Source organism: Camelus dromedarius, chromosome 20 (genome assembly GCF_036321535.1).
Source record: "Camelus dromedarius isolate mCamDro1 chromosome 20, mCamDro1.pat, whole genome shotgun sequence".
In the NCBI taxonomy this organism is placed as follows: Eukaryota; Metazoa; Chordata; class Mammalia; order Artiodactyla; family Camelidae; genus Camelus; species Camelus dromedarius.
In genome coordinates, this window is record NC_087455.1 from 7302444 (window position 1) to 7328728 (window position 26285).

The 26285-nt window shown below is 49.6% G+C and overlaps 1 protein-coding gene across 2 annotated transcripts in view; it reads right to left on the minus strand.

Moving 5' to 3' along the window:
* The window catches only part of TG (thyroglobulin), a 203803-nt gene extending 184494 nt beyond the window's left edge, over positions 1-19309 (minus strand). For both annotated transcript variants that reach the window (XM_064476826.1, XM_064476825.1), the window contains exons 1-10: positions 19205-19309; positions 18094-18202; positions 16675-16772; positions 15342-15545; positions 14709-14868; positions 8892-8998; positions 7538-7681; positions 7155-7340; positions 2151-3233; positions 1143-1730 (exon numbers count right to left, since the gene is read on the minus strand). In XM_064476826.1, the coding sequence (XP_064332896.1) occupies positions 1143-1730; positions 2151-3233; positions 7155-7340; positions 7538-7681; positions 8892-8998; positions 14709-14868; positions 15342-15545; positions 16675-16772; positions 18094-18202; positions 19205-19271 (2746 nt within the window). In that variant the 5' untranslated portion in view covers positions 19272-19309. The remainder of the gene's footprint in view (positions 1-1142; positions 1731-2150; positions 3234-7154; positions 7341-7537; positions 7682-8891; positions 8999-14708; positions 14869-15341; positions 15546-16674; positions 16773-18093; positions 18203-19204) is intronic.
* Between the last annotated feature and the right edge of the window lie 6976 nt (positions 19310-26285).

Sequence of the window (26285 nt, forward strand, 5' to 3'; positions counted from 1 at the left end):
TGAGAGATTTTGTTGGACTTAAATATTACAATATTACCTGTAATATTTTGTTGGACTTAAATATTACAATATTACCTGTAAAATTAGCAATTGCTGGTCAGCGGGATTCTGATTGGGTAATACTAGTGTTGAATCTGTCTGGCTGTTCTTTCAAACCGCCTGCACGGCTATTTGGTAATAAGGCATTTTAGTTAAAGAGTCAGCCACATTCTGATTATGCCTCACACACCATAGCTTTCTTAGTTGTCCACCTGTCTCAAAGCTGAACATACAGATCTCCTCCAGCAGCTCTCCAATTAGTCCTTTAATTAAATCCCCTCAAGTAAATTAAAGGCTCTTCGAAGGCAGAAGCTCCTCCTTAGGTCCCACGCACCTCACAGTACACTTGTAAGTAGCAAAAGAATCAGTGTGCCTTGGTTAACCAAACAATGCATCTAATTTCTGAGTGGTTACTGGCACCTTAGCCACGGAGGGCAAAGTCCAGGTCATATTCACTTTATAACCTTAATCCAGCTAAGATAATGCTTAGCACACAGAAAACATCCAGTTAAAATCTGAGGCATTGATTTAAATAATCAATTATATGAACGTTTAAAAATTAGCTACAGTAATTTTGCCAACACCTGACTGTGTCAGGTAGGGAAATCACCTTCCTTCTCTGTGCCTCAGTGTTAGGGACCGAATGTTTGTGTACTCCCCAGATTCATGTGTGGAAGCCCTAATCCCCAGTGTGATGGTATTTGGCGTTGGGACCTCTGGGAGGTAGCTGACTAGGTTTAGATGGGGTCGTGAGAGTGGGGTCCTCATGATGGAATTAGTGTCAATAAAAAGATGAAGAGACCGGAGCTCTTCCTCTCTCTGCCATGTGGAGACACAGCAAGAAGGTGGCCATCTAGCCCGGAAGACGGCTCTCACCAGGAATCAAACCTGCCAACACCTTGACCATCCAGCCTCTGGAACCATGAGAAATGAATCTGAATCTGTTGGTTAAGCCCCTCACCAGCCACCTGGGCTGAACAGCACACACTGAAGGGGTGTATCTGACCTTCTCTAAACTTGACTCCAGCTGTGGCACGCAGTGCGCTCCCACCAGACACCCGTTAAACAAAGCCACAAACTCGGTTCTTCGTGGTGTAACTCACATGCTGGGACCTTGCTGGGCTCGGTCTGGCTTCCTTCCAGTTTTTGACCAGCCTCATCCACACACCAGCAGCTCCGAAGGTCGAAGTGGGCGAGCGGAGCACTGAAGTCGGAGTAGGGGCCGGGGTATCGGCTGAGCTGGCCGTTCAGGAGCTGCCAGAAGAGGTATGGCTCCAGAAGGACGTTCCCCCCAGGCTGGGTCAGGTTCCCTTCCAACACCGCCAGTGGGACATCTTGGAGAGAAGAGTATCTTGCCAGCCCCGGGAAGATGGCTTGTTGGCCGGCCTCGTACAGACTTTGCACAAAGAGATGGAAGCTTCTGGAAGCTGCTTCTCTATAGCTCACAATCTTCATGAGCAGCTCCGCGAGGGTCAGCTCCTGGCCACCGTTGTTGTGAGCCTCCCATCGCTCATACCACTCGAAGGCCTGCTCTGGGGGCCCATCGCATTGCACAGGTCTCCACCGCCCATTGGCACTGCACTGTGGAATGTAGATGCCAGAGGGGGTGGGCGGCACACTGGGATTAGAGACCAGGGCCCGCACAGTCCCCAGGAAGGCCTGCTCAGCCTGTAACTGACAGAGTGTGGGGCCTGGGGAGGAACAAAACACAGGGACATCAGGTTAAGAAGGTTAATAAGCCCCAAAGACCAAAGCGGAAGCCCTAAGCTGTCTAAACTCCATCTAAAACCTCATGCAGTCATAGAAACCCCATCAACCTTAAATGTGTGAAAATCTCTAGAGAAGAGCAGCCTTATCACAAAATCGACAGGGTTGAGGCCAGCTGTTGCCAGCACTACAGAGACATAAGTGGCAGTTCCTAAAGGCCAAAGAAATCTCTCTGTTCACTCATCAGAGTGGTTAACATTATCAAGACCTTTCTGGACAACTGTTGCATCAGCTAGCAAATTACGCTATTAACAGAAGCTTGGGCTTTAGCTACGACAGTGATGTGCTGTTTCGGCGCCCCAGGGGGAAATCATAGTCTGTGACTGAATCCCCAACAGACTTACATTGCTTGGGTTCTCCAGGTACACTTCGAGTCCCAGGAATGAGCTGACCCTCGGCGTCCACACAGTGGCACTCTGAGTTAAAGCACTGGACAGGCAGGAAGTGCCCCTCGCGGGTACAAGAAGGGACAAACAGGCTGGACCCAGCGGGCTGGCTGCCCAAGAGGCTTTGCATGCGTGCTCTTTGCTTTTCACACTCTGTGGGGCACCTCGGTCGTCTGCCCCTAACCCTGGAGCTGGCAAGCTCTTGGCCCCGGGAATCCACACACCAGCACTCTCCTGCAAAGCACTGGACATCCTTGTAGCTCCCTTCTGCAGTGCACGAAGGGACAAAAAGGCTGCCAGGTGTCTGCTCACAGCCCTGGGAGCTGAGTGCCATCTCCATCACGTCACCTAAATCCCTGGCTATGTCCTCTGGCACAGAAATAGCATGCTGCAAGAAGAGAAGGAATTCTGGAAGCTCCAGGAGGGAAGAAAGGAATTTCAGGGCATTTTGGTTCTCCTGTAAGTTGACTTCAAAGCCAAAGCTGCCCACAACTGACTTATTTGTAGCAACACCTGTCTTCAGGGTTCCGGGGGCTTCCGTGGCAGGATTGGAATCCAATCCCCCGGAGAGGGGCTTGGCTGGGTCTGCTATTGCCCGTCCATTCTGGAAGCCTGGGAGACCAAGTTGCTGGAAAAAGTGACTGAAATTAAATGTGCCTCTTGTGCCCAGGGCTCCAGACAAGTTAAACTGGCCGACATTCTCCAAAAACCTCCCTCCAAAGAGATTTTGCTGGAGTCGCTTTGGGTTGGTGGTAAACTGAAGGGCGAGACGGGCCAGCTCTCGGGAGGGAAGAATTGCCGGGAGAGCCTCTTTGAGGAGACCTTCTGGGGCACCAGACTGTTTCCCCTGCCCTGGTAGCAGGGGCTGGAGAATCCCAGAATCCACAAAGAGCTCCTTGAGGGAGGGTGGGCAGGATGTGGCCAGTCTGGTGACGCCCTGAGAGACCAAGAACAAGTCGTGCTGGCTGAAGTAGCCCGCGGGCCCAAAGCGCAGTCTGGACAGGGCCCGCCGCCGCTCCGAGGGACAGGACTGGTCCTCAGCTGCAGGAGACCAAGCAAACAGAGAAACGGTTTTACCATCACAGGTCATTCTGACACAAGCCCTCACTCAGACCTGCCTGGCGATGAGATGAAAGCGTTGAGCCAAGGACTGAATTTGAACCTCTTTCCCCTCTGTGTCTTTCTGTGCTTCCCCTTCCCTCTGAGCAGAGTCCACTCAGGGCCGTGAGTACTCCTAGCTTCTACTAGAGGGGCGCCCCTTCTCAGGCAAGGCTCAGAGACACCAGCCCACTTTTTGAAAACCTGACCACACACATTCTCCAAATGTACTCATTTGAGTAATGTCTTCCTGCCTGGCGCCCTGCCTCTCCCGGTATTCCTGTCCACCCAGAACCTCGGAAAGTGATCTCATTTGGAAATAGGGCCTTTGCTGATGTAATTGGTTAAGATGAGGTCGTACGGGATTAGGGTGGGCCCTAAATCCAATGACTGGTGTCCTTATAAAAGGCCATGTGACTACATGGAGGAGACACACAGGGAAGAAACATATGTGAAGGCGGAGGCAGAGCCTGGAGCGAAGCAGCTGTGAGCCCAGGAATGCCAGAGATGGCCAGCAAACACCAGAAGCTAGGAAGGGGCAGGGAAGGACTCTGCCTGGAGCCTTCAGAGGGAGCACAGCCCTGCTGACACCTCAGCTTCAGACTCCTGGCCTCCAGAACCATGAGAGAACACGTTTCCGTTGTTTTAAGCTCCCCCGGTTTGTGGTCATTTGCTATGGCAGCCCCAGGAACTGCTGTGCAACAAATTCCTATTTGCCTTTAATGAAATGCTTTTGCTGGAATTCTGTCTGAATATCCCAAGTTGACTGTCATCACATTAAGAAAAAAGATCTTGTTTGTTTTTGTTGGTGGGAGAGGGTGAGGAGGTAATTAGGTTTATTTATTTAGTTTATTATTGTTTTGTTTTGTTTTTTAATGGCAGTACTGGGGACTCATGCATGCTAAGCATGCACTCTACCACTGAGCTATACCTTCCCCACAATTAATAATTTCAAGGAAAGGACCTGGGTTCAATCCCCAGTACCTCCATTTATAAATAAATAAATAAGTTTATTTTTAAAAACCCTAATTCCCTTCCTCCCACCCACCCCCTAAAAAGTTTAAGAAAACAAACTAATTTAAAAACACAGTGATCAGCTCAGTCAACTCCAGGCATGGTCTGGTCATTCTATCTGAATATCCCAAGCTGATTGTCACCACTTTAAGAAAAAAGATTTTAAATTTAAATTCTGATTGTCTCAGTCAAATAGGTAGAAGGAAGGCAGCTCCATTTTTCTCCATAAAACCATAAATCGCAGAAGTCCTTTTCAACCCACCCACTTCCAACTTTTCAAAATAATTCTTTCCCCTCAGTTCACACAAATTTCAAAAAGGAAGTCAGCCAGTTTCCTTCTGTAACCAGGCAACAGGGAAAGAGCTGGAACATGCAGTCAGAGAGAGAGAGAGAGAAAGAGGAAGACTGGCAACATCCGAACATATAACACATTCCTCCACGCGGCCACAGCCTCTACTGAGTGTTACGGGAAAGGATGGAGGAAGTCAAGTTCAGTGCCCTGCTTACTCTCTTTCCAAATTAAGAGTGTATCATGTCCATTCATTTGTTATGTAGTGTTACCAAGGCAAAAAAAAAAAAAAAAAAATCCAGACACTGGTCCCTGTGGCATTGTTTCCATGGAAATAAGATGATGCACCAGAGAGAAAAAGTAAAACAATGACCTATGCACTTGGAAGCACTCTTGGTTTTAACGGGGAAGACCACAGTTCTTCATTTGCACCTGGAAATTGGAAGGCACAGTATCCTCCAGGTTTTAATAGAACTAAAATATAATTGTTAATACTACCTGAGCTTCGAAATTTTCTTTTTCTACATCCTTACACTTAGCAGGTAGAATGTTACCAAATACTGAGCAGAGTACTCAAAATGTTAAGTTGCAGAAATCAAATAATTTCCCAGGAATTACTGAAAGAACTGTAATTAACAGTAATATCTATTTTGAGGCTCTAAGAAAAGATTGTACTCCTTCCCGATTTCAAACCTTGCTGAATCCCCCCAGCTTCCCTGAGGTGGAAGCCTGCTGGTGCCCCAGGATCCTCCCTCTCCGTTGCCAGCACCCTCCGAGTCTTACTGGGAGATGGGATGGAGTCTTACTGGGATGCCTAAGGACGTGTCTCAAGTCCACACGCTTCTGCACAGCCCACGGTTCCTACCTCAGTATCGGTTCCCATACTGGGTTGAATAATGTCTCCCCAGAATTCACATCCTTCCTAGAACCTCAGGATGTAATCCTATTTGGAACTAGGATCCTCGGAACTGTAATCAGTTAAGACGAGGTCATTCTAGAGTGGGCTTTTAATCCTGGTGTCATTATAAGCCAGGCGGAAGGGACAGAGGAAGACAGCCATGTGACGACAGAGGCAGAGTTCGGAGTTCTGCTGCCATAAGCCAAGGAACTCTGGCAATCGCTGTGACAACACAAGCTAGGAAGAGGCCAGGAAGGGTTCTCCCCTGATGCTTCCAGAGGGAGTGTGGCCCTGCTGACACCTGATTTTAGACTTCTAGCCTTTAGAACTATGGGAGAATATACTTCTGCTGTTGGAAGCCTGTTGGGTTAGGATCACTCGTTACAGCTGCCCCAGGAAGACGAAATACTCCCCTCATCTCTCGTCAGGACGCTGCAGTGGCCTTCAGGTGCCCCACGGCCTGCAGCCTGATCCTCCTGTTCGGTCTCCCCTCCAAAATACCTGGGCTGTCTTCCCTACGCACAACTCCCGTCATGAACACAGCAGCCATCATGGCACTCTTCAGCTGAAAACCCCTCAACAGCCTCACCTGACCTCCAGAACGAAGCCCCCAAGCCTCTGCTTTGATGTGAAACACCTCATCCCCCCTACCTTTCAGAGCGCCCATCACATCATGCTCCCACAAGGCTTTTCTCTGTCCTTCTCAGAGTCGGTGTTCATGAGCACACCAGTGCCTGTTACAGATCTTCCTCAAGTCTGATGGGGTGACATCCTGATAAACCCAGCATGAGCTGAAAATATCATTAAGTTCAAAATGCGTTTAACACACTTCACCTACCCAGCATCTTAGCTGAGCCTCACCTACCTCAGACATGCTCAGAACACCTACCTTAGCCTACGGCTGGGCAAAATCACCCAACACATTTTACAATCAAGTGCTGAGTATCTCATGTAATTGAATGAATATGGTACTGAAAGCAGACAACAGAATGACTGTCGGGTACAGAACGGTTGTAAGCATACGGGTTAGAGTCGTGTGGCTGACTGGGGACTACAGCTGCCCAGCATCATGAGAGAGTATTGTATCGCATATCATCAGGCCAGGGAAAGATCAAAATTCAAAGTACTGTTTCTACGGAATGCATATCGTTTTTGCATCATCGCAAAGTTGAGAAATTGTAACGCAAACTATCATAAGTTGCGAACCATCTGTACTTATACCCTTATAATTTTGCTTCTCTAGCTCTATCCATAGAGAACACCTCTCTTTCCTCCTGCAGGAAACAGCTTTATTTAGAAGACTTGCATCAAGTGTCACCTCTTCCACGAAGCCTTCCTGGATGTCTCCTCCTCATACATGCTGCAGGAGAGAACTGACCCCACACCACGCTGTCCTCCTCTAGTCACCACTACGCACGTCTCTCGTAGTACACGTACGCTTAATTCTCTTTTCTTCTAATGCTCTCTGAGCTCCCTGAGGAAGCAACCATGTCAGACTCCAGATGAGAAACATGTCAGAGATTAATGATGATAAACAGGTTTCCAACGTGTTGAACTTGAAGGGCCTGCGGGGCACCCTCAGGAGGCATGGAATTAATGGGTCTGGAGTGATTGGTCTAGAGAACCGGTTAAAGTCACATAACCCGAGGAGAGGAAAACCCACCGCAAGACAGAGGCTGCCCTGGCTGCCGCGTCCCGTGGGCCTCCCGTCCTCGGGCGTCCACGCACCAGCACGACCCTTCCCGCTGACACTGCACCGCCTCGTAGCCCCCGTCTCGGCGGCAGCTCGGAACGTGGGGGTGACCAAAGCTGGTGGCTGCAAACCGCTCCACTTCACACTTCGTGGGGCCTACAAGAGAGCCAGGCGGGAAAGGAGGAGACGGTTGGTGCGTTTGCAGCCTGCGCTCTGGATGCTGGCAGGACTTCGTAAATCCCTGCACCACACCCCCTTCGGTGGGACAGCCATGGAAACCGCAGCGACTTCAAAACCCAAGGAGCTTCCTCCCAGCAGAAACACGCACTTCTGCTCTCGGCTTATTAACTCACATCGGAATCTGCCGGAGATGACTAGTTGAACTGCTAGGAACCGTCTCTGCAATATCCGGTACAGGGTGGTCTCGGTGAAGGTGGAAGCGAGGTCCAGGCCAGCGAAAATGGTGTCATAAATTTCATCGAGTAACAGCTCCAGACCTGAGCAAAGACAGCGAGCTTTGGGAGGGATGGGTTCATCCAGAAAGGAAGCCCTGACCTCTCCCTGCAAACAGACATAAGAGGCCAGAACCTTCACCCTCACTGTGCCTGGGATCTGAATAAGACTTTAATGATTTCCAAAGTCAGAGCAGCTCTGTACAGTTGTGCAGGTTGTTCACAGCACAAGGAAGCACTGCTTAGAGAGCAAGGAGAGACTGAAATCCATCCTGTGTTCCACTCGCCAAGCTTGGAGCTGCATCTGCCCAGAGACGGGTGCCTCTTCCCAGTCTGCATAGAGGCACCATGTGGACCAGCAGCAGCTGCATTCAAAGTACCACCCTTCTTATATCTGGAGGGAATGCTAATTCAAAAAGATACATGCACCCCAATGTTCACAGGAACACTATTTACAATGGCCAAGACTTGGAAACAACCTAAGTGGTTATCAACAGGTGACTAGAATAAAGAAGTTGTGGTGTGTATGTGTATATATATATATATATATATATGTGTGTGTGTGTATATACATACACACACACGTATGTATGTGTGTGTGTACAATGGAATCTTACTCCACCATAAAAAAGAATAAAGTAATGCCCTTTGCAGCAACATGGATGGACATGGAGATCATCATTCTAAGTGAAATAAGCCAGAAAGAGAAAGAAAAATACCATATGATAGCACTTATATGTGGAATCTAAACACACACACACACACAAATGAACTTATTGACAGAACAGAAACAGACTCACAGACATAGAAAACAAACTATGGTTACCAGGGGTGGGAAGGGATGAACTGGGAATTTGAGATTTGCAGATACTAACTACTATATATAAAATAGATAAACAACAAGTTTACACTGCATAGCACAGGGAACTACATGTAATGCCTTGTAGTAACCTATAATGAAAAAGAATACGAAAAGGAATATATATGTATGTCATGACTGAAACATTATACCGCACACAGAAATTGATGCAACGTTGTAAACTGACTATACTTCAATTAAAAAAAAATCATTCTGAAGAGAAAAAAAAAGTACCACCCTTGAAAGTTTGCAAAGGCCACGCCCTCTTCACTACCCAAGCAGCCTGGCAGGGGAGCAGACAGCCTCAGGTTTCTCTGCTTTACAGGGAGTAACACTCAGGCTCTCGGGTCTGGGGGATGCCACCCCCTCCGCTCAGACTGCCGGAGGTGCGCTCACCTGTCTCCGCCAGCTCCCGCCCTTGGCTGTCCGCGCAGTGACAGTACCCAGACACCTCCGGGAACCTGCTCCGGAAGGAACTGAAGGTCACGAATGCGTCTGGGAACCTGAGAGACAATGGGATTTATGGTCACCATTTCATACAAGGCCAGCCATCGTGCACTCTGCCTGTAGAAATAGATTAATGTGGCTTTGTGTCATCAAGGGGATGAGGAATGTCTGCTTTTTTCATCTCATGCCATTTGCTCCATGCCTCCTGCAGTAAATGTATTTCTTTTTTCTAAATTGATTTGAGCTGGCAAGAGCGAGGCTGGACCTGTGAAAATAAAGCTGTGCTTGGCTGTCACCTACTAATTAGCATTTTTCTCGCTCGTGGCATTTGATCAAATTATGCCCAACCCTGTGTCTCACAGGATTAGGCAGAAAACAGTTAATGAAATTGCATTAACGAGTTCCTTTACTAGAATGTAACTCTAGGGACTAAAGGCCAAACGTGATTTACAAACATATGGTACGTTGTCGATGATCTCATGTGGGGAGATCACACGCTTCAGAACCCTTTACATCTCATCAAGAGCTTGAAAAGAAGCCAGATTCCATCACAGGAAATTCCTAATGTAGGACATTTCCCAGTTCTAGCATTGAAAAAAACCACCAAATCAAATGGCATCACTCACGAGGGTTATACATCACTTTCCGTATGTTGAGGAAAAGGATGCCTAAGTCATGCCTGACCTGGCAAGTGCCATACAGAGCTAAGTGGCTGGGCTCCCCAGCCTGGAAGTAATATGAAGCTCGAGTGATATAAAGCTGTGTTCAGGAGTTCTTCCCCCGTGCAATGACAGAGCAACCAGAGACGCATTTTTCATCTTTATGCAACACAGAGAGATTCGTTTTCATGCCCTGTATAGCAAGTCTATGAAACCAAGCATGATGTGTTTTCTACCTACGTCTAGAAATATATCCCCAACCTATAAGTTAGCAGAAACAGCAGCTCTCTGCACAGACAGGTCTATTGCTGTGTAATCTATTCTAGAAAAAATAATGAAAGCAACCTTAACATCCAAAGACAGGACAATTAGGAAATGAATTATAGCAAACTCCCTAATGCACGCATAACACTGTGTAAAGAGGGAGAACACAAAACAGCATGTACGCCCACTGCAGTTACTCCCATGCGCATGAACCAGTGTTGGAAGGGAATGTATCGTGCGGGAACTGCTCAGAGTCTGAACACAGGCTGCTCAAGTTTTGGTTACTTTGAATGGAAATGAATACACGAAACAAAACCTGTGGATGCACTGTAGAATTATGGATTTTTTCCATGTTGCTGGTCTGTTGCTGTGAGTATGTGAGTGAAATTAAAAAGAATGCTATAGTGAGGGAGTTGCACAGTAGAAACTGAAAACTCACTTGGCCCAGTTACCACTGGTTGGAGGTGTGTAACAGAAGTTCCTTCACTGGAACCGGGGATAATTCAACTCTAAAAGTGCTAATAATAGTACAAAAATCACTTCTTCTTATTGAACTCCACTTTGTAAAAGACAGTCTGCAAAATATGTAACATACATTGACTCACTCAATCCACTTAACCCTCCTAAAAGGGAGGTGGTATTTTTTCATGCCCAGTTCAGAGGTTAAAAGAGGGAGGGATGTTGGCCACCATCTTGAACTAGCGGTGGGAGCTGGGGTTCCAGTCCGGGCTTTACCCACCACGTGATCTCTGCTGATGGTGCTACTCAGTGTGCTTGGCTGTACCCAGTTCCTGCCCCATATCCTGAGAGGTGTGTGATTCTGTTTAGACACCCTTCTCTCTATGCCCCACGCCCAGCTTTTCCTTTTTCTAATAGACACTGATGAGTCACACGGTGGCCCGGAGTTCTGAAGCCCATTCCAGTATGAGGCCCAGGGAGCTCAGATCACTCTAGTCCCATGTCCAGCCATCTAACCCGAAGGTCCGCCTCAACTTTTAACCAGTGGAAAGGATGCTGCCTTTCTCTTGAGTAAAAAGCAAGATCTCAGGATGGTAATAAAAGAGCCCTCCAGTAAGAAAATGATCGTGGAAGGGGAAATGGTGGCATTTCTGCATTTCTGCTCCGATTGTGGCCAACATAGACGAGAGAAGTCACAAATAAGGCTCTGGGAAATATAAAACGTCAGTCCCTGCCAGGCAAACGGTCCCCTTCACTTGCAGAGGAGGATTCACGCCTCTGGGCTGAGGTAGCCAACACTCCTTACTCAGAGACATTCTCTGGCTCCTCTCACAGACAGTGCCTCCAGAAATCTAACCGTCGGTGAATAAATTAGCAATTTATCGGATTCCAATGTTCAAGGCGCCCTCCTTGAAGCCGGGACCTGTGACTAGCAGAATGCCTGGTGCACACAGACCGCTACAGAGCCCTCCTGTGAGGGTAACGGAGGTTAGTCCACGAGAGTTTCTCCACGCAGTCACTAGTAAGTTCAGGTGATGAGGCCCCCTTCACATGTGAAGGTGCATCTGCCCTTCTCACTGGGTTATCTGAATAGCATGAGGTGCCAAGGCCCTTAAAGAGGTCTGAGTGAGCTCAGCCACTAAGGACAAGAACTGATAAAGAAACCAATGGACAGAATTTTAAGTCAGATCGCTAAGGCCCTGGTAATGACTTCAGCTCTTAAGACCTTTACCTACAATCTGCTCAGCCAGAATATGGTACCCTAATTAGCAGTTAGGCAAGAGCCTATGAAAGGTGAGGAAGAGCCAGAAAATCCAACAAAGCTCACTCCCCATCAGGACATGTTTTTTTTTAAGTCACTGGCCAAATAGGTGTAGTTAGCAGTGGCCTTTTCAGGAGGCAAAAGGACCTCTTCAATGAGCAAACGCTATGGCCAAGTTCAAGTGTAAATCATCACCCCGCACATGAAGAACCCACAACAGGTTGGCAAACGAGCTGCCCACAGGCTTCCAGCCTCCCTGCAGCCCCAAGGAAGTAGGTCAGTTGCCTTATGCCATGTCTCCACTTGAATTTCCCAAAGAAATCTCCTCAGAGTCAATATTCCAAAAGCAAATTTGTGACTTTTCATTTTCTAACTTACCCTCTATCATCCATTCGGAAACCAGACCTTGGAGACATCCTTAACTTTTTCCCTCCCTCACCCTCCACATCTATACTGTCACCAGGTTCTGTGGATTCCACCAAGTCAGTATTTCTGCCGTCCCACTCCGCCTCTCCATCACCTGCTCTAGTCCAAGTCAACAGCACCTCTCACCTGGACGGAGGCAGCAGCCTTCAGACTTGCAGGGTCACCTCCAAGCACCCACTCTGCTCTTCCCCAACCCCAGTCCACTCTTTTTAAAATCCAAGTCTGATGGTTAATAAAATATACCCAACCCCCTATTCCAGGCTTAAAATTCTTGATGCAACACTGGGGACACACTTATACTAAAAAATTACTCCTTGCTTACCCAAAATTCAAATATCACCGGCCATGCGGTATTTTTTCACCTGCCGACTGTAGGTACCAGGCCTAGACTCTCCACATCGCCCCCAGGGCTCCTCACTCTTTGCCCAGTGGAGTCACTGGGGCTGCCGGCTGCCCCCGTCTGCTTATCAGAAAATTCCTGACTGTGGCTGGGCTTCTAGTAACCAACCACCTGAACTTTCCCATGACCTTCCTAAATCAGAATGCGCCCAGGGACATGCTTGCTTACATAAAAGAAAGGATCCCATTTCAGGGGTAAATTTTGTTGTTATTCTTTAACAATAGATGCTCAGTCCCGAACTTTTGCCTTTAACTTGACTGCCCTCTTGTGGAAGGGGCTGGGAACTGTGCCTCAGGCTGGCACCTGCAAGAAGCCCTCTGATGACTGCAGGCTGACAGTACCCAAGGTTCTGTGCTATAGTCCACGGGGCACAGAGATGAATCGAGGTTTTGTGGGATAGCAGAGGAAGCCAGACAGCCCTAGAACCCACTAATCGTGCTTCCTAGGGAGGGTTCCCTAACTTCTGAGCTTCAGAAGCCCCATTTATGTGCTAAAGGCCATCATTTTCCAATTACTTCTGTAAATATTCAAGTAGATAAAAGGATATCAAATTCCTGCACATGGTGAGCATATTCAGTTGAACTTGAACTGAACATACACTGGTTTGCATCAATGAGCTTCAGTAAGCCCGGCTGTTTGGAGATTCCTATATGCACAGGGGTACGCTCTCTAGGCCTGGGGGGAAGGATGTACATTTGCTGGAGCTGATGATGCATGAGGATTCCCTACAGATGCAGAATAATTTACAGTTTTTGCAGGGGTTTCATGGACAAGGGCTCAGCAGATCCTCACCAGGACCTAATGAGCCGAGTGCTGTCCTCACAGATGGGGACACTGAGGCTCAGAGGAGGAAGCGACCAGGTCACCTTGCCAGCAGTGGCAGAGCCAGAATGAGAGTCACAACGGCAAATGCTATGGGGCCAGGCAGGTAATGCGAACAGATGGAACAAGCAGAAGTAAGTATGACATCCGGACAGGGAGAGACCCGGAGCAGGGGAGGGCGTGTGCTCAGTCCAAAAGGAAGAGTTCAGGGCCAGCTTCTTGGTGCCGCAAGACAAGGCATGCAGCCCCCATCCTTGTTCTTTAGAATCAGGAATTCAGAATTTTGTGTATTGGGGTGGACATACAAAATTGCTAATGTTCAACTATTTTTACCTACACAAACAGAAACTTCATAGGATTCTGCTGACAATTCCCCAGTTTTTAAAATACTGTGCGGCTCAAACCAGACTTGTCTCTGGGACAGTTCCTGCTCACAGACTGCTGATCTGTGACCCCTCCTGGTACAGCCCTGGGAATTCCCTCTCTTTTAGGGAAAGAAACAGGCTGCTTTGAAAGCCAGCCACATAAATGTTCAGGTTCTCCAAGAGAATTTCAATCAGTACTCATGGTCTAATATTCTTCTTTATTTTTACTCAGAATATTTCAACTAGATTTGAAGTCTATGCGGGCCCTTGATAGTAATAAAGTAACCATCTCAAATAACCAAAAGCTATTCAGTTATTTGGTCTGAGACCTATAATATATCTCTCTTTTCTTTTTGTTATTTAAATTTTTAAGTTAAACTTATTTATGAGAGCATACATACACATACTTTTACAAAACTGCATTAAAAACGGTCCATGTTTTTATAGAGCCATATTTTTTTCTGTCTTCTCCTTCTCCACAGCACCTGACCCTCAAGGTGGCTCTGATAACCACCCAGTGCGTGCTAATTCATACTCTTCTCTGTGCAGACACAAGCGCAGTCATGTAATCATATGTGCACACAGAAGGAGCACGCTTATTTGTTTTCTAAAAGTTAAATCCTGTTAGCTGCACCTATAGGCTATGCTATATTATCATAATATGCTGCAGGATCCTCTCCAAATCAGCTGCTATAGCCCTAATGAATCCTGTTTAAGGGCTGCATACATATTCATGGTGGGTGCACATGTATCCAGCCATGCACCTTGGGTTGCTCAGCCTCTTTGTTCCCAATTTTTGGCTACAATGAAAAACGATGAAATAGACACATCGTACTTAGGCCTTCACATTCTGGTGTTTTGACCCCATGGGCTGCTGGGTCAGAGAACTGGTGTATTTCTAATTTGAATAGCTATTCCCAGCCTGCTTTGTGGAAAACGCCGCAGCCCTGCCGGACTCCATCACAGCAAATGAGCGTGAGGACTCTCAGGTCCCACCAGGCTGCGGGTATCACACATCCAGCATCCAGCCCCAGAGTCAGCCTGGACTTTGGCAGGAGATAGGAGGGGATGGCCCCAGACCGGCAGGCCCCAGGCCCGGGCTGCCCTCACCTGTTGTAGCTATGGACCAGGTCGAAAATCATCATGTCTGTGGTGTTGACAAACTTGCACTGGACAGGCATGAAGGCTCCGTCTGGAGAACACTGGGGCGGTGACTTGTCGCCCACTCCATGGAGAAGACGGCGGTTTCTTATCTCACAGCTCTTTGGACCTAAGCATTTCCACGGAAAAAATTTTTATTCTTACCTACAAGGAGGTATGTATGCACATATGCTTCCTAAATAGCCTAAATGCATCTGTTCATACTACACATGTGACAGCATCCCTGTCGGGGACTAAGGCTCCAACAGGAGATGCTTGTTGAAATCCTGCTTGTGCTTCTTTTTTTTTATTATCATTACTTTTCTCCTGGAGTGACTGGGGATTGAACCCAGGACCTTGTGCGTGGTAAGCCTGTACTCTACCGCTGAGCTATACCCGCCCCCGGGCTTGTGCTTCTAATGATCAGCAGGCAAAGACTGCCATCCACCATGGGGAACTATTAGAGGGGGTAAAATATTCCTAGAATGCCTTTCTTCTCTGTGCCGAGGGCCAGGTCCCGTGCCTTTTCTCGGGGAGCCCTGGCACAGTTTGGGGGACTGTGTGGAAGGCTGCAGGTGCCACTCCGGGGGTGCTGGGACTTACATCGCGTCGGCCGCCCCCACTGGCGGGTCCCGTACACCTCCATCCCCTCCGCATCCACACACCAGCACTGCTCCCGCCGCAGGTCGCACTGCACAGGCGCGTACTCCCCGGAGTCCTGACACTGAGGGAGGTAGGATGTGGCCGTGCTGTTAATGTAGCTGCTCAGCAAGATCTGCTGCCTGTGCAGCTGGCAGAAGGACAGACCTAAGGCAACAGAGAGCGGCGGTGTCAGAGCAGTGCAGCAGCGACAGCGCAGGGGCCTTAGCCCAGGAGGAGCCCCACGCCCCCCCTAGAGGCAAGAAGGCCGGGTGGTCCTTCCCACAGCTCAGGGAGTTGGCAGCAGCCTCAGGACCAGCGCTCCAGCCGTCCAGCTCTGTATCCCAGGACTTCCTCTGGCATCCTGTGGACTGAGCCAGGGAAGGGCCTATTTCATCATGCCCCAGCGGTCCCCAGGACAGCCCACCACCCTGGCGCTGCAGGGCTGGGGTGTGAATGGAGTACAAGCTGGCTGTTAACAGCTCGTCTGAGTACGAATTTCCCCACATGCTCGCTGTGTGACCTCCGCGAAGTCGCTTCACCACTCTGTGCCTCACTCATCTTTAGAATTGGGATACAACTGCCTTTTGCAGGCACCTGAGGACAGTGACATTCATGGTGACATCTCCTGCTGAGTACCTCCTGTGTGCCGGGGGTTTATGGGTGCTGTAAGTCCCCACAACCGTCACAGTTGATCCTATTCCAGATCCCGTATTCCTGTGACAGACAAGGCGCTGTAGACCAGAGGTGGCGTGGGACCGAGCCAGGGTCCCTGAGCGGGAGCGTGCTGGGAGCCAGCCTGCCTCTCAAGCCCGCATGGCTGGCGCAAAGAACCAGTGCCCAAAACAGAGCTGACAACTGGTGCTCGGCTCAATGTCACCATTTTAAGGTGACCAGCTTAGACGGACCTTTGTTTTAGGCTCATCTCTACACACTTTAAATGGGGACTGTTTCTCTGCCCACCCATCACAACAGTTATTTCTCAGGGCAGGTTTCACCTCAGGTGAAACAGCCCGGGTGAGAAAACACTCCCTGCGCACGGGGCCGCTCTCTGGGCTCAGAGGCCTTTCATGTCTGTTCACTGCTGCATCCTGAGCGCCGGGCACCATGCCTGGCACGTGGGGGACTCAGAGGCTATTGAGTGTCCCACTGACTTTCGAAGCAGTCCTGTAGGACACAGGGCCTCATTCAAAGAGGAAGATGCAGCAGCCCGGAGGCAGACTCGCCCTTGACACACCCAAGCCCAGCGCTCTGTCCAGCAGGTGAGTTGTCCCCGGCAGGTCCCCTTCCCACTTACAGGCCGCGGGGCGCCCGGGCCGCCGGCTGCCAGGCACTTCCCTGCCGTCAGCGTCCACACACCAGCAGGAGCCACCGCCGTTCCTGCACTGGGTAGTCCTGGGGCAGGAGACACCATGCGACACCTGATTAGCTCCGGAAGCCACAATCGGGTACCTTTGCTCTCCCTTTTCATCCTTCCAAGCTTTAATTCACGTAATTAGAAAGAGATCTGCATGGAGCGAGGCCAGTGATCGGAGAAGGGAAAAGCCCTGATACCCCCAGCAGCCCCGCCTCGGCCGCTAAGCCTCCACCTGCCCAGCCGGCCAGCCCCGTAGCACGTGCCCACCCTGGCGCCCAGGCTTCTGCCACACGGAGGCTGCAGCGGGTAACGCGGCCCTTCCCTGGACCGGGAGCGGAGAGAGAGCAGCCTTGGTTACAACCGCTCGGGAAGCACACTGGGGGTTTCCCACGGGCAGTGATGGCTAGACCAAGGTGTGGGTGATCGGGTGCTGTACCAGGGGCAGAGAAAGTAAAAGGCGTTCCACGTAAAGACAGCATTGTGTGCAAAACCTCCTGAGGAGGAGCAGGGCTGGCTGGAAATGGCCCGCGGCAGGGAAAGAGACGTGGGGACAGCTCCGTAAGTCAGGGGCCAAGGCGAGCCCTCCTCCTCACCGCCCCGCAACTCCCAGCGCTCCAAGCAGGGCCTGGCCTGTGCACTCTTGGGAGCAGGTAAGAGCTTTGTTAGGCACAAAGAGTGGGAATAAACTGGAGGAGGGAGTGAAACAGTCTCAGGGCTGTTTCCCAGAACACAGAGACCCAGATCCCGGAGCTCAACGTAGCTGGAACAGCACAGGGAAAGTGAAACTTCAAGCACAAACAGAGGGTTCCTGTGTGTTCCGATGATCACTCCACTCTGCAGGGAGAGAGCCCCGGACCCAAGTTCACGTGAGGGCAGCTAACAACCCCCTTTCAGAGCGGAGCCCACCAGGGAAGGCGGCAGCTCACAGCCCAGAGAGCTGCACTCAGCAGGGCGTGGGGGCAGCCACCGGCCTGCCAGTCCAAGGGCCTCAGCTCTCCTCCCCCTGTGACTTCTCAAGAGGATGCAAGGGGGAGAGGAGGCACCAAAGGTAAATCATTTGACTCCCCCCACCCACACACACCTCTTGTTAAAGCAATTAGGGTAAAAGTTTAGGCAGGAAAGAAAGGGACATCTTTGGTCCTGGCTGGAGGGAAGCGTGGATTGGGCGCTCTGGGTCAGATTCCTGATTGCTGATTAGTCTAGGAGACCGCCGAGGGGCAGGCACTGTCCAGGTGACAGTGGCCACATCTCGTGTTCAAAGGGGAGGGCCAGGAGCAGGGGGAGGGGGCAGGGGAGAGGAACGAGAAGCGTTGAGGGCATCTGAGGCCCCTGAGTCCGCGTGGCTGGAGCAAGCCTTACCGGAAGCTGCCATCCTCTGCGCACTGGGGAACGTAACCTGCTCGCGCCTGGAAGGCCCTTTCCCTCTGCAGCTCGCACGGACGGAGAGGCTGGGAGTCCACCTGGTATTCTACAGAAGGGAAGCGACTCATCAGAGAAGAGGTGCCGGTCTGGGTTCCAGGAACGGAGATGGGCTCCCTAAAGACACACGTGCTCTTCCGGGCTTTATTCCTAGCACCGTCCTCGACCAGTCTGTTCTGACTTGCAATTCTGTGGCTACTCACACTCCTCCAAGTGTGGCGTTAGCTCATCCCCTGGGAGATCTTACCCATCCCCATCTTAGCCGTGTGGCACTAAGACTCAGGCAGTGAAGGCAGCCTCTTCCAGGTCACACAGCTGGCAAGAAAAGGTGTCAGAATAAACCCTTGGACTGCACGTCCCCCCAGGCCACACACTAAAGGAGGTGGCCATGAATTTATCAAGGCGCTCCCTGCAGACGGAGCACCCTCCGGCACAGCGAGGGAATACGAATTCATTAATAACTCCCACATGTCTTCTTTTCCACTGAGAGCACGCGGAACATGCAGGAGCTCACTCAGAAACCATGGTCACAGCTGCTAGCTTTCCCAGGGAGGAGACGAGCTGAGACTTAGCCCAAGCCGCGCACCAAGCAGCTGGGCCACAGCTGGAACTCAGCTCCGCGGGCAGGCTTGTGCTCTTCACTGCCTGCGGACTAGCTCTCAGACACCTCACATGGATGACCTAGGACTTCAAAGAGCTAAGGGGATAAAAAAAAAAAAAAAAAAACACTAATGTCAATGTCAAACTTCGCTGGCAGGGTGGGGCTGGGGGAGCTGGAACCGAACCAGGAAGGTCTGGTTTCCCATCTCCTCTCCACCACTCACTGACTCTGTGACCTCAGACAGCTCAGCCTACCTGTCAGACCCTCTGTCTCTTCATCTGAAAAGCAAAGAGCACATAACCGACCTCGGGACCTTGTGAGGATTAAATGAAATCACAAATGTTCCAAGGCCCTGGGGCAGATCCTGGCTAGCACGGAGCTCTGGACGGGAAACTCCCTCCCAGACCCGGCCTCCTCGCCCCGCTCCAGGGCCTCAGGCGCAGAACTCACCAAAGATGTTGGCCGACACCAAGCAGGCCAACCCCAGCAGACTGAAGATCCCCAGGGTCAGGGCCATCTTTCTGGGCCCTTCCAGGGAGGAAGGGGTAGAAGCCACCGCCCGCCCTAGGGCTCTGGCCAGGGAGCCTTTATAGAGCCGCGGTGGGCTCCGACCCCCTCCACGGGTACTCAGTGAAGCAGGGCCCGCCCTGTTTTCTCTACAAGTCACAAGGAGGTCCTCCACCTACGTCTGCTCCCCCAAGGACACTCATGTGGCCAGTGAGGGGTGAGAATCTTGTGGAGGATGTGGGAGAGCAGAACTAGGGGCTTGGCTCCAAAATTCACCTTTAGGGGCAAAGGCCAAAGCCCTGCGGCTTTGGGGACAAGGTCAGGCCCACCGTGAAGGAAAAGCAACCCCTCCCACTCCCTCCCTCCCTCCTTCCTCCTTTCCTTCCAGCAATATTTCTTTAGAGCCAGCAGTAGCAGACACTATTCCAGGCAATGAGGACATAGCAGAGAACAGAACAGGCAGAGCCATTAGTATGAAATAAAGCATTTTAGTGAAGGAAGCCAAACACACACACACACACACACGCACACATTCATATTTGTCCTCCTTTCCCCTCTGTCCCAGGACTTCGGATGTTGCCAGTCTAAAGGGAGCAGGACCCGTGTCTTCCACACGAAGCCTGGACATCAGTGTGTTTTCTTTCAGCAAAGCCAACCTCCTTCCTTCACTCCCCACTGTGTGACCCGGGAAGGTCACCTCATGCCCCTGAGCCCCAGCCTCCTCTAGAACACAGAAATGAAAGGGGAGGAGGCGTGTGTCTCCGGGCTCGGGTTGCTGTAGGAGAAGAAATGAGACACTGAAGAGTACGTGCTCGAGGGATGCTCGCAGCTAATATTACTGCTTGTCCCATTTTGCAAATGACATAGCATGTCGTATGGGGAGTGACAGGAATGACGAGGAACAACCCAGCAGGGCGAGGGGCTAGTGACAGGTAGGACGGGGTATGGGCGAGCAGGGCAGACCTCCACAAGGATGTGGCACCTGAGCGGAGAGGGCGGGTGTGTGACGATCTGGATGGATACCGTCCTAGGGAGATGGAAGGGCAGGGGGGCAAGCTGGGAGGTGGGGCACACTCTGCACGGGAGGGGAGTGAAGGGAATGTGACGGCGGAGCAGGGGACTGGACTACACGGCAGGGTGGCTGTATCACAAGCATTAACATAGGTAAAGTGATCCAAGCATCACTTGCATAGAGTAAGTGCCCAGTGTTGGTTACTATCATCATTTTAATGTTCATGATACAAACTACAGAAAGTAAAACTCAGGTTGTTTTAACTGGGAGGTTGTGGGATTAAGCATGGGTGAGAAGCCCTGCCCTGCGCATCACACCCGCCCATGGCTTCAACAGCTCCAGCACCAGCTCCAGCCAGACTTCTCTGTCAAGTTTCAGGTCCACTTGGCCGGCGTGCTCCGCAGGCATTTCCAATTCCACATGACCTGAATTGAACTACTTAACACTTCTCCCAGTGCTGCACCTTAACGTGCTTCTGGCTGTAATCACAGCCCTGAGTGCCATCCTAAACATCTCTCACGTCTCATCAGCCTCCAAATCCTAGCAGCAATCCCTCATTCCCACCCCCTACACCCTCACTCCCACTGCCCCCTCAGGGCCCCCAGCTCGGGACTGGTCCTCCAGCACAGCCTCCTACCTGCCTGTCCACCTCCCACCCCGCTGCTTCTCCAGCTGAAGGCATGGGGGGTGGGCACTTACTGCACAGCTGTTCAGAAGGAGACCCCTCGGCCGCAGGGAGTGAGGGAGATGACTGAGACCGATTTCAGGCAAAGGTGATTTGAGAAGATGTGTTGGCATTTGCTGGAGAAGTAAGCACAAGAGGAAGAGCTGCCCCCTGCGCGGCCCCCTGCTGCCCCCAGTACATGGCCCAGGTTGCCCCGCATGCTATGGGGACCCAGTGGCATCTCTTTACTATAATAATATAGTAAGATAGCATAGTGCAGCCCCTGTCATCTCCATGTCCAGGTGTTCTAAACCAGATGAGTTTTATGACGTGTTAAACCATGGCTGGAGGTCTACCAGAAGCCCCCTCACCATGCTCCCCACTCCCTGCAAAGTGCGCACACAAAGCGCGCACGCGTTAGCCTGCGTGCTGAGTCACTCCCGCTGGCCTGGCCCCTGGGAAGCAGCAGAGTGGAACCAGCGAGGGTGAGAGCGCGCAGCGGGGCAGAGTCAGCACGAAGGGGGCCTGGGGGGAGAGGTGCTTCTTTCCACCCAAGCGGCAGAGCGGGTGCGCCTGGAGAGAACCAGGCCAGGCACGGCCGCCTCCCCGTGAAAAGCTCTTTCTCACGGTGACTCAGCTCCTCGGCGCCGCTCTCACCTCACACCCCCTGTGCTGGGAGCACGTACAAGCACCTGCGGTAACTCCAGGTGGCCATGCCCTGGTCTGTTCCCGGCAGCCTGCTCCTGGCTCCCACCTCCCGCCTCCATCGCTCCGGCCGACTCTTCACCACTGGCCCTGCCGCCTCTCCCTCTCTTTCTGATCCTGATGCAATCACATAACCCACTCATCTCCTTCATTCTCGAAGACTAGGGTGCTATGTATAATAAGCACCTATGGGGGATTTGGGGAAAACAAAGAGCAATTGGAATACAGAGGAAGAAATTGCTTCTAAACAACATCAGATGTCACTGTTTCTGACATCGATGAGCTGTGGCTCACCAGCCATCTCTCCTCTAACCCCACCTGCCGCCATGTTGCTGGGCCCCCTGCCTCTGCCTGGGACAGGTTCTCCCACCTCCTACATGACCAGTGACTCAAAGCCACATTCCTCTTTCTCCTGGGTTGCCAGAGCAATAATCAAAATTCATGGAACTTGTCTCTTGCTTCCAGAAGATGGAATAGACACATTTTTCCCTACTCCTCCTGCTAAGTACAACTAAAATCCCTGGATGTTATTGACAAAACAAATAAACGAAGACACCAAAAGATGGATAGAAGAAGACAGCCAGCTAGCAATCTCAGGACCAGAGGAACAATATGGTAGGACGTTCCCAGAATATTATTTTGCCTCATGTAACCTCATACTGGGTGTTGGAAAAGCCAGCAACTAGAAATGCCAATAAGCACAGACCCCAAAAAGATCCCCAAGAAAAGCCTTTTGAGCCAAAGGAAGGGAAAGCCTGGCAAGACAGAAAACTTTCAGCCAATAATTGCTCTATTCCAGCAAACCGCACAGAAAAAAACTGTGACTCCACTCCCACCCGTGCCAGCAAAGGGCAGCTGAGAAGCCTAGGTTTCCATCCTTGCCAAGCCAAAGAGGCTCTCCAAGCCCCCTGCCAGGGTGGTGACTGAAAGGCCATGTGAGAAGCCAGAATTTTTACCCCAGCTGGGCAGTAATGAGCCCCTTCTCTTTGCAGGGTCTGTGGAGACCATGTGGCAAGCCTGAACTTCCACCCCCAACCAGCAATAATAAGGATGCCAACCCTCCCAGCCAGGGTGGCATCAGCATTGGCCTGGGGGCAGCTTAGACTCCCACCCCCAACCACCTGACATCCCCTGTCATGTGTCAGTGGAGATGGAGCAAGAAACCGGACTTGCATCCCCACTGGCAGCAACGAGGTGGTGTCCCTTTTCTCCCACCAGAGTGATGCCAAGTGTTCTACTAAAACAGAAGGCTCAATGAGATCGAGATTTTCTCAACATAATACCCAAACCAAAAATCACTCATCATACCAAGACCCAGGAAAATATCAACTTGAATGAGAAAAGACAATCAACAAATGCCAATACCAAAATGATACAGGTGTTAAAATTATTTTTAAAGGATTTTAATGCAGTTATTATAAAAATGCTTCAGTGAGCAATTATGAACACACACGAAACAAGTGAAAACATAGAAAGCTCTGGTAAAGACATAGTCTCAAGGAAATAAATAGGAAATGTGAGAAATAAGGAACAGTATGGAAATTTTAGAACTAGAAAATAAAATAACCACAATTGAAAAACTCACTAGATGGGCTAAACAACAAAATGGAAAGAACAGAGGAAAGAATTCATGAACTTGAAGACAGAACAACAGAAATGACCCAACTGGAACAACTAGCCCAAAATTCATCAAGGATACAGAGGAACTCAGCAACACGTGTTCATCAACCAGAAGACCTCATCAACAGTTACAGAACACTACACCTAACAGGAGCAGAATACACATTCTTCTCAATGCCCATGGGATATATATGAAGATAGACCATATCTTGGGTCATAAAACAAATCTCAACACATTTGAAAGATTTTAAGTCATACTTTGACTATACAGTAGGATTGAACCAGAAATCAATACTAGAAAGACAACAGGAACATCTCCAAGCAACTCAACAACACACTTGTGAATATTCCTGGTGTCAAAGAGGAAGTCTCACAGGAAATTTAAAAATACACTGAGGTGAATGAAAATGTAAACACAGCATATCAAAATGTGTGGAACACAGCCAAAGTGAAGCAGTGCCAAGAGGGAAACTAACAACACGATGCTTACATCAGAAAGGAGGAAAGGTCACCTGCTAGCCCTGTAACTATCAACCTCCATGGAAAAGTACAGGGTGAAGCAAGAGGCCAAGAGCACTTAGAGAAAAAGCTCTTCTCATGGACTGAAAACCAGGAAGGAGGCAGGTCATCTCCCTTCTAATATTTGTCTAGCATACTCTTCCTCCCGTAAATCCAATGGAATGGTCTTAACCATTCAAAGCAGACTGGCTAAGTCCTGGAGAGGAAAAGATCATCCATCCAAGTGGCCCTTCTCCAACCTCAATGAGATCCTACTAAGAGTACTAATGGCGTGACCTCGGACAAGCTACTTAACCCCTCCATGCCCCAGTTTTCTCATCTATGAAGTTGTCATGTTGTTAGTGCCCAAGCTCATAGGATGATGTGACTACTAAATAAATTGATAAATATAAGATGCATAGTACAGTGCCAGGCATACAATAAACAATGTTATTTTTCTTGTAAAAATGAGAAATTTCCCATCATGGCAGCCCCAGACATCAGTCTCTTTTAAGGCGCCTTTCTTTCTGTTCAACATATCTGAAATTTCTTAATTTCTGTTTTCTCTTTGAGCTCAATGTGCTACACTGAAGATGGGTGTGTCTGGCAATACTTCATCCGCTAGCTTGACTGGGCAGTCATTCATATCCCTGCCCCACAGAGACTGCTGTCTTGGACCCTGGCCCTGGAATTTTGCCACCCTCTTAAACCTTAGCCTAGGAAATGTTTCCTCCTCATCTTCCTTTTCTTTTCTTTTCTTTTTTTTTTTTTTTTTTTTTCAGCTGAAGAATCATCCTCGGCTCATTGGAGTTTTTGAAGGCCATGGCACCATGAAACTGGTGGGACCACGTGAACTGAAAGAAAAATGCACAATGTAAAGAGTTGTGAGTTTGTTTTATTCAGGGACCTGACTGAGGACTACAGCCTAGAAGACAGCCTGTCAGTAGCTCTGAAGACGTCGGGGAGAAACCAGCTCCTATGTGCATTTTGGCTAGGGAATACGTGCAGTCAGGCAGACATCTCGGTAAAAGGTTACTGCTAGTCACAAGAACAGGTATCGCAAGTAAATAATTTAATGCTTTTCCATGTATGGGAAGAATCTGGAGTCACTGAAGTTCCTCCCGAGATATACATCTATCTAAGGGGCCTGCTTTTCCAAAGCACAGAGTGCTCATCCTTTTCATCCTAAGTTCCTCTCAGGCTGCACTGTGGGTCACTGACAGCAGCGGCTGACAACTTGATCCTTGTGGAACTGGGTGGTGAGCCACATGCTTTGTTCTTCTTTGTTCACAAGCAGAAGCCTGACGCTCCTGATGCACTGCTCTTCCTCACTTCCGACTCTTCAGGTCTCGAGCAGTATTTGTTTTGCTACAGTATTTTCTGCAATAAAGGAACATGATGCTGACATTTTATTTTCTGTGTTGGCTCCCCTTTTGCTTTCAGAAAGGCTCAGCCTATTTCCTGATACTTTAAATGGCTTCTCAAGTCACTCACTTTTCTTCTCTGATTCATCTTGGACTGGTATTGTTTGCTGGATTTGAGCCTCTCTCTCTCCCCACCCGCCAGCCCTTCCTTTCCTTATGGAACACACACATATTTAACATACATGTCTCTAGATTTTGTCCTTTGGGGTCTCTCAGATTGGAGAAGACAAAATCACTAAACTCTGGGACTGACAAAGCATCAGTTGTTCAGATCGATCTTGTCTGCTGCCAGTTCCTCTGCTGTCACAGTCAAGACTTTCTGACCTCCAATCAAGAAACCAGACATGGATGCTGTCTTGTTTGCCTTGCTTCCCTTTCATGGGTTTTTCTGTGTGCCTTACTTTAAAGTCATCGTTTGACACATTTCTTAGGCATGTTCCTCAGGGCATAAGTAATATCTGTATCTTTACCTCTGCGTGAAGGTGGCTGCCTCACCTTGAAACCCACTGAAATTACTTGAAGTTTTCTGTGCTGATCTTCCTGGGCCAATCTCACGTCTGTCTAGAGTCTCTGTAAGCATCCCATACAGTGGCCCATTCAGGGTGTCAGAGAGAAGTTTTCCTCTACCCTTCTAGGTTCTTCTGGCTAGTCTAAGAAGTAAGTCGACATGAGACAAATTAACAGGAGAAAAACTAAAGTTTAGTAACCATGTATACATGGGAAAGACCCAGGAGAACTGAGTAATGTGCCCAAATGGCCAAAGTCCTCACCTTAAATACCATCTTCAGCTGAAGACAAAAAAGGACATTGTAGTAATTTGGGACTTCACAGGGGAGGAAAGCAATTGACATGGAGATGGAAGAGCAAACGTTTGGTAAAAAAAATGCTTGCTGGGCGCAGGCAGATTTAAGGAGACATGGGGCGAACTCTGCTCTCTAGGCCCTGCTGAGTTCCCCCCACCACATTTAGCCCATACTCTCTCAGGTATCTCCAGTGATAGCTGTATTCTGGAACAAGCCATATATCTAAATTCTTTTAGGCCATTATGGGGAAGATCAAAGTTTCTTCCTGCATCTTTTGGGCCTTGACTGTTTTCAGCTG